This window comes from Hemitrygon akajei, chromosome 8 (assembly GCF_048418815.1).
Source record: "Hemitrygon akajei chromosome 8, sHemAka1.3, whole genome shotgun sequence".
In the NCBI taxonomy this organism is placed as follows: Eukaryota; Metazoa; Chordata; class Chondrichthyes; order Myliobatiformes; family Dasyatidae; genus Hemitrygon; species Hemitrygon akajei.
The window spans coordinates 165,215,766-165,230,997 of NC_133131.1; the positions used below are offsets into that span (position 1 = coordinate 165,215,766).

The following is a 15,232-nucleotide window of genomic DNA, read 5'->3' on the forward strand; positions in this document are numbered from 1 at the left end:
TATCAGCATCAAGTGTACTTAGCATAAGTGCTGTGAAATTTGGAATTTTTGTGCCAGTCATGAAGTTGCGGACTTGCAGGCCACTCTTTGCTTGCTGTTTCATAACTGAACCCCAACTCTGATACACCCTGATTTTCTTACAATATATCTTTATTACACAGCATGAGAAACCTGCCTGCTGCTGCCAGACTTAGCGTAGGAAAAGCAATTTATTGCAAGAAATATTTTTAATAGCTTTTAATGTGAGGAATGTTTAAAAATATTCAAAATTCTTAATGATTTTGCCAGTTAGTTAGACAACAGACATAATCTAGCTGGCTGTTAGTTATCCACAGTTGCTTCACGTGTGAAATTGGTTTTGCCTCTACCTTCTCACTCCCACACCTTAAAATTAGTTGTACTAGTTGCCATGCACGTAACACCATTTACAATCAGGTCAGGACCTGATAGCACTGGATCCTTAAAAGAAAAACATACTTACCTCAAAGTTCAGCAAGTCCTTACCCAGTAGATTTCAAGACAAGACCACAAGATGTAGGAACAGAATTAGGCCATTTGGCTCATCAAGTCTGCTTTGCCATTCAATCATGGCTGAATAGACATTATTTCCTCCCTCTTTGGCCCACTCTCAAGCCTTCTCCCCATAAACTTTCATGCCATGGCCAATCGAGAATCTATTAATCTTCACCTTAAATACACTCAATGACCTGGCCTCCACAGTTGCCTGTGGTAACAAATTCCACAAATTCACCACCATCTGGCTAAAGAAATGTCTCCACATTTCTGTTTTAAAATGGATGCCCCTCTATCCCGAGGATGTGGCCTCTTATCCTAGACTCCCTCACCATGGGAAACATCCTATCCATAGCTATTCTGTCTAAACCTTTCAACATTTGAAAGGTTTCATGAGATCCCCCTTCATCCTTCTAAATTTCAGCAAGTACAGAGTCAGAGCCATCAAATGTTCCTTGTATAACTTTTTCATTCCCAGAATAATCCTTGTGAACCTCCACTGAACCCTCTCCAATGCCAGCACATCCTTTCTTAAACATGGAACCCAAAACTGTTTACAATACTCAAGGTAAGGCCTCATCAGTGCCTTATAAAGCTTCAGCATCACAACCAAAGTGCACAACCATGGATTTTCCAACATTGTATTTCATTTGCCACTTTCTTGCCTATTCTAATTTAAGTCCTTCTGAAGATTTCCTATTTCCTCAACACTTCTTGCTCTTCCATCAATCTTCGTATCATCTGCAAACTTAGCAACAAAGCTATCAATTCCATCATTTAAATCATTGATATACAGCATAAACAGAAGCAGTCCCAACACTGACCCCAGCGGAAGACCACTAGTCAGTGGCAGCCAACCAGAAAAGGAACCTTTTATTCCCACTCGCTACCTTCCACCAATCAGCCAATGCTCTAACCATGCTAACAACTTTCCTGTAATACCTTGGCTTTTAACTTGGTAAGCAGCCTCATGTGTCACACTTTGTCAAAGGCCTTCTGAAAATCCAAACAGACATTCAAATCCCACTGCATCCCCTTTATCTATCCTACGTGTAATCTCCTCAAAAAGTTCTAACAGGTTTGTCAGGCAAAATTTTCCCTAAAGGAAATCATGCTGACTTTGTCCAGTCTTGTCCTGTGTCACCAAGTATTCCATAACCTCATCCTTAACAATTGATTCCAACACTCTCCGAACCACTGAGGTCAGGCTAACTGGTCTATAATTTCCTTTCTGCTACCTCCCTCCTTTCTTAAAGAGTGGAGTGACATTTGCCATTTTCCAGTCCTCTGAAGCCATGCCAAAGTTCAGTGATTCTTGAAAGATCATTACTAATGCCTCCATAATCCCTATCGCTACCTCTTTCAGAACCCCAGGGTGCAGTTCATCTGGTCCAGGTGACTTATGCACCTTTTGGTCTATCAGTTTTTTGAGCATCTTCTCCTTTGTAATTGTAACCTGACTCACTTCTTTTCCCTCACACCCTTCAACATCTAGCACACTGCTTCCACAGTGAAGACGGATACAAACTACTCATTTAGTTCATCTACCATTTCCTTGTCTCTCGTTATTATTTCTCCGGCTTCATTTTCTCACGGTACCATATCTACTCTAATCTCTCTTTTACTTTTATATACTTGAAAAAACCTTTATTATCCACTTTGATATTTTTTGCTTTCATACTGCATCTTTTCCCTCCTAATAATTCTTTTAGTTGCTCTTTGTAGGTTTTTAAAAGCTTCCTAAACGTGTCTTTTTTAAAAAAAACTTTTTTTATTGAGTTTTCAAATAATTACAGAAAGAAAAAAAAATAGGAAAAAAATACCCTTCCCCCCTCCCCCCTAACATCCCTATAGAAAGAAAAAGAAAGAAAGCAAGAAAGAGTGCCTGGATATCGGAAGATCCCCACATGCTCCATGGAGTTCATAATAACTTTAGTATATATATTTATTTCTTTCCCCAACTAACCAATTATTTTATTTTCGGAGCACCTATATATTTAATCCTGTCTTTTGTAAATAAGGGCACCAAATTTTCAAAAATGTTTCATATTTATCTCTTAAATTATAAGTAATTTTTTCAAGTGGAATACAGCTGGAAATTTCATTCTTCCAACGATCTATACTTAAGTATGCATCCGATTTCCAAGTAACTGCAATAGCCTTTTTGGCTACTGCCAGCGCAATTTTTATAAATTCTGTCTGATATTTATTCAATTTGGGTTTCGATTTTATCCCTTCAATATCGCCTAATAAAAATAATATTGGATTATGTGGAAGTTGTGTTCCAATAATTTGTTCCAATAAAACTCTTAAATTTGTCCAAAAAGGTTGAATTTTAGAACAAGACCAAGTAGAATGTAAAAAAGTACCGATTTCTTGGTTACATCGGAAACACTGATCGGATAAATTTGGATTTAATTTATTTATTTTTTGTGGTGTAATATATAATTGATGTAAAAATTATATTGCACAAATCTTAACTGGACATTTATTGTATTTGTCATACTATCAAGACATAGTCTTGACCAATTTGTTTCTTCAATTTTAATATTCAAGTCACTTTCCCATTTTTGTCATGACTTATGGACTCATTGTTTAATTGCCTGTTTTTGAATCAAGCTATACACACAAGAAATAAATTTTTTAGTTTTTCCTTTTTGAATTAAAGTTTCTATTTCATTAGATTTCGGCAATAACATTGTTTGACTTAATTTTTCTTTAAGTAAGCCCTTAATTGGAAGTAACAAAAAAGAGTGTTGTTTGATACTTTATATTTATTCTTTAATTGATCAAATGACATTAATATACCTCCTTCAAAACAATCTCCTATATATCTAATCCCTTTTTGAAACCAATTATATAAAAGTTGATTATCCATTGTAAAAGGAATAAGTCTATTTTGAATTAAACATCTCTTTGCTAATAAAGATTTCTTTGTCTCATCATCAACATTTATCTTATTCCATAAGTCAATCAAATGTTTTAATATAGAAGATTCTTTCTTTTCCCATATCCATTTAGATTCCCATTTATATATAAAATCTTCTGGTGTATTTTCTCCTATTTTATCGAGTTCTATTCTAATCCATGCCAGTCTATCTTTCTCAAAAAAAGATAAATCTAAGTTGATTTGCTTTATAATAATTCTTAAAATTTGGAAGTTGTAACCCTCCTAGATCAAATTTCCATGTCAATTTTTCCAACGATATTCTTGACATCTTACCTTTCCAAAGAAACTTCCTCACATATTTATTTAACTCTTGAAAAAACTTCTGGGGAAGTTGTATTGGTAGTGATTGAAATAAGTATTGTAGTCTAGGGAATATATTCATTTTTATGGTATTTACTCTACCTACTAATGTTATTGGTAATATCATCCATTTATCAAGATCTTCTTGAATTTTTTTCAATAATGGTAAGTAATTTAATTTATATGTTCTTTATATCATTATCAACTCTTATACCTAAATATTTTATACCATTCGCCGGCCATCTAAATTGAGTTATTAATCGACATTGACTATAATCTCTTTTAGTAAGAGGTAAAATTTCACTTTTATCCCAATTTATTTTATAACCTGATATTTTCCCATATTCTTCTAATCTATAGGATAATTTACACAACGAGTGCAATGGGTTTGTTAAATAAAGCAGAACATCATCAGCAAATAAGTTAATCTTGTATTCTTCCTGATTAACTCTGAAACTCTTAATATCTGGGTCCATTCTAATTAATTCAGCTAATGGTTCTATCGCCAACACAAATAAAGCAGGTGATAATGGACAACCTTGCCTAGTTGACCTTGTTAACTGAAATGGTGTTGAAATTTGACCATTTGTCACTATTTTAGCTTTGGGATTAGTATTTAAGGTTTTAATCCATTTTATAAAAGATACTCCTAATCCATATTTTTCCAATACCTTAAATAAAAAATCCCATTCCAATCTATCAAATGCTTTTTCTGCATCTAAAGCAACTGCCACACTCATTTCCTCCTCTTTTGCGCCAAATGAATTATGCTAAGTAACCGAGTTACATTATCTGCCGATTGTCTATTTTTAATAAATCCTGTTTGATCTATATGTATTAATTTTGGTAAGTATTTAGATAATCTGTTAGATAAGATTTTTGCTATTATTATATTATTATTATTATATTATATTATTATAATCAGTGTTTAATAAAGAAATAGGTCTATATGATGCTGGCTTTAAAAGATCTCTATCTTTTTTTGGCAATACTATTAAAATAGCTGTCGAAAAAGATTCTGGAAGTTTATGCGTTCTTTCCGCTTGATGTATTAACTCCATAAAAGGAGGAATTAATAAATCTTTAAACTTTTTATAAAATTCAGGCGGAAAACCATCTTCTCCTGGAGATTTATTACTTTGAAATGATCCTAGAGCTTCTTCGACCTCTTTCAATGTAAAAGGCATATCTAATCCCTTCTGTTCTTCCGTATTTAATTTTGGAAGAGTTATTTGTGATAAAAACCTTTCTATCTTGACATTATCATTTTGTGATTCTGATTTATACAACTCAGAATAAAAATTCTTGAAAATTTCATTAATTTCTAAAGGTTTATAAGTAATTTTATTTACTCTTGCTCAAATTGCATTTATTGTTTTAGAAGCCTGGTCTGTTTTTAACTGCCATGCAAGGACCTTATGTGATCTTTCACCTAGTTCATAATATCTCTGTTTAATTCTCATAATTGCTTTTTCTGTTCGATATGTCTGAAGTGTATTATATTGTAACTTCTTATTAATAAGTTGTCTTCGTTTTTCTTCTGTCATATTTCTTTGAGATTCTTTTTCTAATTTTGTAATCTCTTTTTCCAATTGATCTATTTCTATCATATATTCCTTCTTAATTTTAGAAGTATAATTTATTATCTGACCTCTCAAATATGCCTTCATTGCTTCCCACAATATAAATTTATCATCAACTGAATGTGAATTTGTATCTAAAAAGAACTGAATCTGCTTTTTCATAAAATCACAAAAATCTTGACGTTTTAGTAATATTGAATTAAATCTCCATCTATAAATTGATTCCTCTTGTTAGGGTTAATGTTAGGGTTAATTCGAGACTGCCATTACAGGTCAGGAGTGGCTCACGTAATGAGAGGGAGGGGTGAGCGAAACTGGGGACCCCGCTACATCGAAACTACTAGTGTCACGCGATTCAGTAAACAAAAAGAAACAGGTAACTCGTGAGCATATGGCTGCGGGCCAATAAGATGGACACAAGTGCCCAATATTACCTAATATGTAGCGGGGGGTTGTGCTGGGGGGGAAAAGGGATATAAATAAGAGAAGATTGTAAGGGGAAGTCGGAAAGTGCGCCTTCTCCAGCGACTCCGTCGACTCGCTGTGCCAGTTACGATTCTGCCAATAAAGCCACGTTTTGCTATATTCCGATGTTGGTTGTCTCTCTTCCAAACGAACACAGGGCATAACTGGAGCCCAACACTCTTTATCTATCATTATCATTGTCATTATCAAAGGAGAATGATCTGACAATATTCTCGCTTTATATTCCATATTTTTCACTCTATCTTGAATATTCGTTGATAATAGGAAAAAATCTATCCTTGAATTTGTTTTATGTCTATTTGAATAAAATGAATAATCTCTTACCTAAATGTCTGTCTTACCACTAATTTTTGTTTTGTTGTATGCCCTCTCTTTTGCTTTTACATTAGTTTTGACTTCCCTTGTCAGCCACAGTTGTACTATTTTGCTATTTGAGTATTTCTTTGTTTTTGTAATACATATATTCTGCACCTTCCTCACTTTCCCCAGAAACTCAAGCCATTACTGCTCTGTTGTCATCCCTGCCAGCAACTCCTTCCAATTAACTTTGGCCAAATCCTCTCTCATTCCACTGTAATTCCCTTTATTCCAGTGAAATACTGCCATGTCAGATATTTCTCCCTATCAAATATCAAGCTGAAGTCAACCACTGTCTCCTAAGGGTTTCTTTATCCTAAGCTCCCTAATCACCTCTTATTCATTACAGAACACCCAATCCATAGCTGATCCTGTAGTAGGCTCAACGATAAGCTGCTTAAAAATCTATCTTGTAGGCATTCACTCTCTTGAGATCCATTATCAACCTGATTTTCCCAATCTACCTGATTTGATGCGATTCTTTATCAGTAGAGCCATGCCATCCTCTCTGCCTACTTTCCTCTACCTCTGATACAATGTGTAACCTTGGTCTTTCAGCTCCCAGCTATAACCATGCTTCAGCCATGATTCAGTAATGTCTACAATCTCATACCTGACACAAACAAAATACACTGAATCCAAAAGTCTCAATGATTATTATAAGCCATTCACTTATAGTTAATGCCTCAGTTTTATGAGTGGCAGACTATTGACACTTTTTGGTATCCATTAGAATTCCAAACTACTTAAGAACATGACTCACCTTCAGAACAGTTTGATACTTCAAAAGTCTATTAGGAGGTTTATCCAAGTAAGTATGTATCGGTAGAATTGGGGTTTCTGATTGGTCCTGTGTAGAAGCTACTTCTTCTGTATATTTCTGCAAACAATAATATTAGCATTCAATTTGCAAGCAAATTTCTTGTTTTCCACAAAATACGTAACAATATAGTCATATTTGACTACCAGAGATCAGGTATACAAGCGCTATAGAACAGAATACATAATGCACTCAAGGAAAATGGCAAATGCAATTACTTAAGGGATTACTGCCAATACCAGTAATTTTTCTCGATTTTTAATTCCCTGTAAGAATGTGCTGATGGAGAGTTACTCTGTTCCAGCCTTTTTGGTGAACGTATTCTTCTGGTACTACTGTATAGGGGATTCTAAAATATAGATCCACGATGATGAGAAAATGGAAATACAAGTCAGGATGACTTGAGACTTAGATGTACATCCACAGGTAATGTTCCAAGGGACCTGCTTCTCTTGGTCTCCTCAATGGGAAGTGTTATAGGTTTGAGAGAGTTATTTGCTTTTTCTTAGTCATTTTGAAATGGAAGCATGCATCTGCAGTTTAATGATGGTCGGGGTAGTGAATGCTATATATACACCACTCAAGTAGGTTCATTTTTCTGATTGGACTTAAGCTTCTTGAGTGAGTTAAATCTATGTTCATCAGGCATGTGGAAAATATTGTATCACACTCCTGACTTGTTCTTTGCAAGTGATGGAATTATTCTGAAGGCTTATGTTGTAAATTTATGACTGCAAAAATTTCTATCTTCTGAACTGTTACTGTGACTAATGTATTCATCCTTCAATGCATCTAATTGCCAAGATTGATTAAATGACATTTGAAGGTAGAAGAACAACTAAATTCCCTGTCATCTCCCAATTTGTTGATTTCTCTCTACATCTATGGTATGGAAGAACTTTGGACAAAGGCTTTCAAAGACACTCTGGCAGCAATTTTCACTCTTCCCTGTGCCAGATGAACTCACAACACGCTATGAATGTGTTTTCTACAAACATATCTCCTGGGGCATTGCTCCTCAGTTAGATACACAAAGCATTCATCCCTAATTGTCCTCTGTAGATTGGATTTCTTATTCCACTTTCTTTGGCTCCCCCTTCCTCAAAAGGAACCCTGTGGCCCATTTTTTCATTCTCCAGATCATGGTTAGGACTCTGCTGACCCTATGTCTGTCTCTCATAACATATGGCTGAAAACTTCAGTAAAGACTTTTTTGATTTCCCATAAAAACATTGGAACAAAACAGCACTACTGATTCCAAAACTGTGGCTTTTTAAAAATTCAGAAGCTATTCTCCAACTACTGCTCAGATACATTGAAAGCTGCTGCAGACTCGAGAGGGTAAGTGACCTGTTCATGCTTATATTTCTCGTGTTGTTATCTGGAAATCTATTTAGGAAGCAGAAACAATGCCATTATTTAACTGAGGAGATTTTTATGGATGGATAAACATGTATTAAAAGTTAAAAATTAAAATTTCTGTTTCTCTATGATACTAAATGAATTATTTAATGAAACTACAGGCCTAAATGCTTTAACAAAGTTGATATCTCATGAGTTTGGCTTAATGTTCTTTAACGTACTACTTACATTGTAAAAGTCCTGGATGGCTGGATTAGTGATAAGAGATTCAGCCTGTACACTTCCAACCAGATATTGTAAGTATTTATCAAATCCATCGCTGTTATTGATGAAACATAACGCAATATCGTCTTCTGTCTGGCATTTCATGAGGTTTTTCAGGAACGTGCTAAGAAAATAGGAAAACATAGTAGACTTGTCAAGCTTTATTTAAAATCTTCAGCAGCTCTCACTCTTGAACTTGGGACTTCAGCTTCACCACAATTTAAGGGGTGAACAGCTCCCTTTGGAGCTGTTAGGGCTCTATTTAGCATAATAAAAAAAAACCTTCGGTGCTTGTAATGCTAATAGGCATCTGTCAGTCTCGAGAGACCGTGGATTTGCACACTGCCTTAGCTGAGGCTTGAACTAGCGACCTTCAGATCACTAGACCAATGCCTTAACCACCTGGCCACGCCCCAAGTAATACTATATTTGTTTTTTTAATCTGGCATCCATTCATACTTATGCTACATGGTCCCATTTTATTCTCCACACATTACTCTTATCCCCTCACATACACACAGGACAATTTACAATAGCTTGTTAACTTACCAGCCACTATGTCTTCAGGACATAGGAGGATGCTGGGGCACCTATGAAAAATCTATACTGTCATAGGAAAAAATCTGGGTATCTAGACTGAACCAAGTCACTGGATCTGTGAACCAGTGTCTCTATTACCTGATCCTGAAGAAGGGTCTTGGCCTGAAATGTTGACTATCTATTCATTTCCTAGATGTTGCCTGAACTGCTGAGTTCCTCCAGTATTTTGTAGGGATGTGTTGCCCTCTATTACCTAGGCCACTCTGCCAAGTAGATGAAGCTGCAGCACTAATCCCCATGGCGTTCCACTTGTTACCGATTATTAATTGGTCCATTTAACCTAACACTGATTTGTGTTAGTTAGTCACTCCCTTGCCTATGTCAGTGTATTACACCCAAATGAGAGGGCTCTTGCTATATGATACCTTTTACAGTGCCTTCTGAAAATCCAAATACACTGCATCTACTGGTTCACCTTTATCGACATATTAATTGCCACTTTAATATTGAATTCCAGCATTGTCACACTGATAAATTTAGACCATCTGGGAATCATTTAAGTCCTTGCTTCACAAACACAAGGAAATCTGCAGATGCTGGAAATTCAAGCAACACACACAAAATGCCGGTGGAACGCAGCAGGCCAGGCAGCATCTATAGGAAGAAGTATAGTCGACGTTTTGGGCCAAGATCCTTCGTCAGGACTAACTGAAGGAAAAGATATCTTTTCTTTCATTTAGTCCTGATGAGGCCCGAAACGTCAACTGTACTTCTTCCTATAGATACTGCCTGGCCTGCAGCATTTTGTGTGTGTTGCCTAAGTCCTTGCTTTTTTTCTTGGATGCAAACCACCCAATTTCATACAGGACTTCACCCAATATCATTTTATTTTCAGGAGCTTGGTCTGGGATTAATGCTAAACACAACAGAATTAATCACAAATAGATTCAATCCAGTTTCTAGGAAATGGTGTGAGGAAGAATATGGAATGCACATGAGTATGCTAAGTAAATGAAGTACTGTATTTTCACCTTGCAGAGGTCGATTTGGAGCCTACTATTTATCTTACCGAAAGTAAGGATGAAGAAAAGACACAACTGATGTGAATCCTGTGAGGAAAGCTATGGATGACTGTGACAGGTTACTGTGATACTAAAATGCACAACAGATTCAGAACTTGACAACCATCCTTAGACCAGTTAGACCAATGGTCAGTGGATCGAACTGCTGCTGCTAAGTTAACAAATTTCACGTCACATGCCGGTAATAATAAACCTGATTCTGATGTACAGTCCAGAACCCAATGATGGTTACAAGAAGTATTTCCTCAGGATAGCAAAACAAGCCAGGCATCTAATTTCTTCTGATCAGACCACGTGGAAAGTGGCATGTAAAGCACACTAGACTGCCAAGTCACATTTACCTTCTTAGCTCATTTAGAAATTGATATGTGTCTTTCATCATATTTTAATGGTTAGTGGGGGCAATAGTTACAATTTTCAAAGCAATTTTCTGGCATTTGTCTCTGTGAAATCAACATTTCACAAAGCACATCATATTCAAAGTAATTTTATAATGTAAGCATACAGGAATCTGCATTCGGTTATTCTACAATCTCATATTACAAACCTGGTGTGGAAATCAGTAATTTCATTAATGTTTCGGAAAATTGTTTGTTTGCCGTTCACTACTGAAGGTGGTACGTCGGGCGCTGTTTCTGTATGTTTGATGTAATGGTCAGCAAAGAACTGCAAATCTCTTGTGAACTCTTTTTCAGTTTGGATCAGATCTTGTACAAGAAGGCTGTAATCACATCAATCACAACATTTAGTAAGAGGAAGATCTGAATAATACTGCATATTTCCTTTTATTCTTCGATTAATATTCTGTGTAATGAAGACTTTTTCCAAATTAACAAATAATGCAACGAAGTGTTGCATTAATTACTGATGCCACTCATTTTGTTACTGAATTATAGAAAGATAGATACTTTATTGATCCCAAATTAGTGTCAAGGTAGCATTACAAGTGATATACAAATTAGGAGAGAAGTAAGAAATTTTTTTTAGCAAGTTACCTCAAACAATCTAACAGGAGGGGTCATCATTTCCCCAGCTATAGGTTGACTCATTATAGAGCCTAATGACCCAGGGTAAGAATGACCTCATATAGCGCTCTTTAGAGGAGCACAGTTCTCTTAGTCTATTACTAAAAGTGTTGCTCTTTTCAGCTAAGTTAGTATGCAGAGGGTGAGAAACATCGTCCAGAATTGCCAGAATTTTCTATAGGATCCCTTGTCCTACCACAGACTCCAGTGTGTCCAGTTTGACTTCTATAACAGAGCCAGCTTTTCTAATCAGTTTATTGAGCCTGTTGACATCAACTGTGTTGATGCCATTGCCCCAGCACACCACCGCATAGAAGATTGTACTGGCGAAAACAGATGGGCAGAACATGTGAAGGAGATGCCTGCATATTCCAAAGGACCTCGGTCTCCTCAGGAAGTAGAGGTGACTCTAGCCTTCTTGTATAGCTTCCATGTTGGTGCTCCACTCAAGTCTGTCATCTAGGTCCACCCCCAGGTACTTGTAGGTCCTCACCACTTCCATGTCCTCACTATCAATAGCAACAGGGTGCAGTGCAGGCTTAGTCTTCCTAAAGACCATCACCATCTCTTTTGTCTTCCTGATGTTGAGTTGCAGATGCTATAAGTTATACTACTGTCCAGTAATAGATTATTTTTGTGGTATGGGTAGCTTAGGTAATGGCTGCAAATATACATTGCATTAGTACTACTGTCATCATCGGTAACTCCTTCAGTCAGGTTCTGTTGTAATTCAGGTAACCATTATTGTCAGGATGTTAAACATGATAAGAAAACACCGACACAGAGGTTTGTGCTTTGCTAAGGCACTCTAAAGGTTTTGGTTGATTCCTAAAGCCTTCCTATCCTAACTGCAGACACCGTTGGCCACTATACTCTTTGGTCTACATCCACAAGTCACCTATTTGGGATATTCTTCACTGTAAAACTGATGGTCTTGGTGTTGATGAATATGGAGGCTTTGCCAAATACAGTAATTGGTGAGTGACAACAAGTGGTTATTTCTACCTTTACTATTTTAACTATGTTAAGATTGGACTTCAGGTTGTAGTAAATTGCACTGAAAATGGAATAAAATCTCCATGTAATTCAATGATGTGTGACCACCAAGCATAGCAAGCAAAGCATGAGACTCCTGCAGCCAATTCCCTTTCAAACAAATACACCACATTTTGTACTGTTGGAGGCATGAAACAAATAGCCAACCTGAAAATTAATTTGAAAGATAATAGTATCAAGTATTGGTGTCCAGGTTTCTTACTTTTAGGACATAATTAAAATAGAACAGTAGAGTAGAAATGGATTCAAGTTTACTCACTATAATTTTCTCCTGTACTCATCTTCTGTTTCAGTCTCTCCGGAGAATTCAGTGCTTTCCAGAGGAAGTTCAGCTGAGAACTAAAGAATTAAATCTAATCAGCAGAAAACACATATACTGAACATTCATTTAGTTTAGGTTACATTATCAGTGGAAAAAAAACACTGCCCAGTGTCAGACATACTGAGATTTCAATAAATACTCAATGTAGCTTCAGTTCAGAACCACAAAGTGTTCAGTTGCAATATCCTGTGTAAAACTAGGTCCTATAAGTAATTTGTATAATTTATTATGTATACATTTAAATATTTGTTAGCAATGATATAATTTTATTTCCTCTATGAGGGTAGCTTTGCAAAATTGTATTTTTGTACATTAAATATATTGTGCAAATAATTGCAGATCTAGAAATTACAATGCAACTTCCAATCAATTCAGTGTTGTGATTTATAAAATCAGAAAATGATAAATTAGAGTAGCTTATATTTTTATTTAATCATTTAGGGTACATGGCTAGGACAGGTTTAGAAGGATATGGGTCAAATATAGGAAAATTTCACAAGCAGACACCTTTATTGGCACAGATGAACTGAGCCTGTTTCTGAGCTGTAGTGTATACAGTAACTCTATGACTCCTTTCCAAAAATCACTACAAAGAGGGCAATTTACAGTGGCAACTTAATCTAAAAGCACACATATCTTTGGATGTGGGAGGAAACCACATAATCACAGGGAGAAGGTGGAAACTCCACACAGACAGCACCGAAAGTCAGGACTGAGCCGGGGTTATTACACCAATGAGGCATGTGGCATCAGCTCTACCAGCTGCATCACTCTGCCTCTAACCTCTCTTTGACTGAGGCCCAATGTCCACTTGAAGAACAGCACCTCATCTTGTCTCTGGGCTTGTTCTGTCTGTACTCAATATTAAAGTTAACAACTTCAGGTATCTTTCTTTTTCTGTATCACACTTTGTTGGTTCTGTTGATAGTCTGCAATTCTGGGCTTTTCTTACAGCTGTACATTTTACTTGTTTAATTTTATTTCATGTGTTCTTTCTCTCTTTCCTCCTTCATTAACTTATCATACATATAACTTTATCAACAGTGCATCATCAAGCCCACTCTGTCAGAAATATTCCCCCAATCAATTTCTCCCCACCACTTAAAACTAACTTGTTTTCTTACTTTCCCAGTTATTTAATTCTGTTTCTCTTTCCACAGAGAATGGTGCAGACAGCCCAGCACACTCGTAGATGTGAACTTCCCACTATTCAGGACATTTAAAACAACAGTTGTGTGAAGAGGGCCTGTAAAATCACTGGGGACCTGAGTCATCCCAACCACAAACTGCTCCAGCTGCTACCATCCGGGAAATGGTACTGCAGCATAAAAGCCAGAACCAACAGGCTCCAGGACAGCTTCTTCCACCAGGCCATCAGATTGGTTAATTCACACTGATACAACTGTATTTCTATGCTATATTGACTGTCCTGTTGTACAAACTATTTATTACAAATTACTATAAATTGCACAGTTAGACAGATGTAACATAAAGGTTTTTACTCCTCATGTATGTGTCATTATTAAATATATTTGATGAATAGAACATATTCCAGCTTGGTTTTCAAACATGAGATGGACAGAGTTCATAAGAACTTTGAAACAGGTGTCAAAATTCGTTGTAATTCTGGCCAGACCTGTTATCTTTACAGCAGAAGCAGCTAACGTCAAGTGGTTTCATCACAGCCTAGTGTGGAAAGATCAATCCTCTTGAGCAAACAATCCTATGACAAGGTAGTGCATATGGTCCAGTCCAATGTGGGTTCAGCCCTTCCCACCATTGAGCACACCTACACAGAGTGTTTTTGCAGGAAAGCAGCATCCATCATCAGGGACCCCACCAACCAGGCCATGGTCTCTTCTCACTGCTGTCATCAGGAAGAAGGTTCAAGAATCTCAGGACTCGCACAAGGTTCAGGAACAATTACTACCCTTCAAGTATCAGGCTCTTGAACCAAAGGGGATAACTTCATCCAACTTCACTTGATCTGTCACTGAAATGTTACCACAATCTATGGACTCACTTTCAAGGACTCTGTCTCACATCCTTGACAGTTACAGCTCATTTTTTATTATTATTGTTATTTCTTCTTTTTCTTTTTGTATTTACATAGTTGGTTGTCTTTTGCATACTGGTTGTATAACCCAGCTGGTGCGGTCTGACATTGATTCTATTATGGTTACTGGACTTAAGAATATGCCGACAAGAAAATGAATCTCAGGGTTATATATGGTGACATATATGTGCTTTGATAATAAATTTACTTTGAACTTTAATCTGCCGGTCAGATGGAGGAAAAGGCAGTTGGGACAAGGTGGTTTGGCAAAACTGGAGGCACTTAAGATCTAAAGAATGGCTCAGTTGTACCTATCAGAAAATAGCTATACTTAAACAATGAATCTTTCTGTGCTGCTAATACCTGACAATTGACAAGTTTAGTGTGCTAGCAAGTCTTCAAATTGCTGTCTGATTATGTGATACATTGAGAACTGGTTTTCAAAACAGCAACATCATTTTTTTGCAGTTACGATCTATCTTCACTTTTCTGAAGACCATATTAGGTCAAATGCAT

General features: G+C 36.5%; 1 protein-coding gene across 1 annotated transcript in view; it reads right to left on the reverse strand.

Annotated features, from left to right (window-relative positions):
- LOC140732397 (obscurin-like) overlaps nucleotides 1-15,232 on the reverse strand; it is a 530,964-nt gene that overhangs the window by 145,688 nt on the left and 370,044 nt on the right. Inside the window, exons 83-86 of the mRNA XM_073054987.1 lie at nucleotides 12,598-12,677; nucleotides 10,805-10,978; nucleotides 8,600-8,759; nucleotides 6,953-7,069 (exon numbers count right to left, since the gene is read on the reverse strand). Coding sequence (XP_072911088.1) covers nucleotides 6,953-7,069; nucleotides 8,600-8,759; nucleotides 10,805-10,978; nucleotides 12,598-12,677 — 531 coding nt within the window. The remainder of the gene's footprint in view (nucleotides 1-6,952; nucleotides 7,070-8,599; nucleotides 8,760-10,804; nucleotides 10,979-12,597; nucleotides 12,678-15,232) is intronic.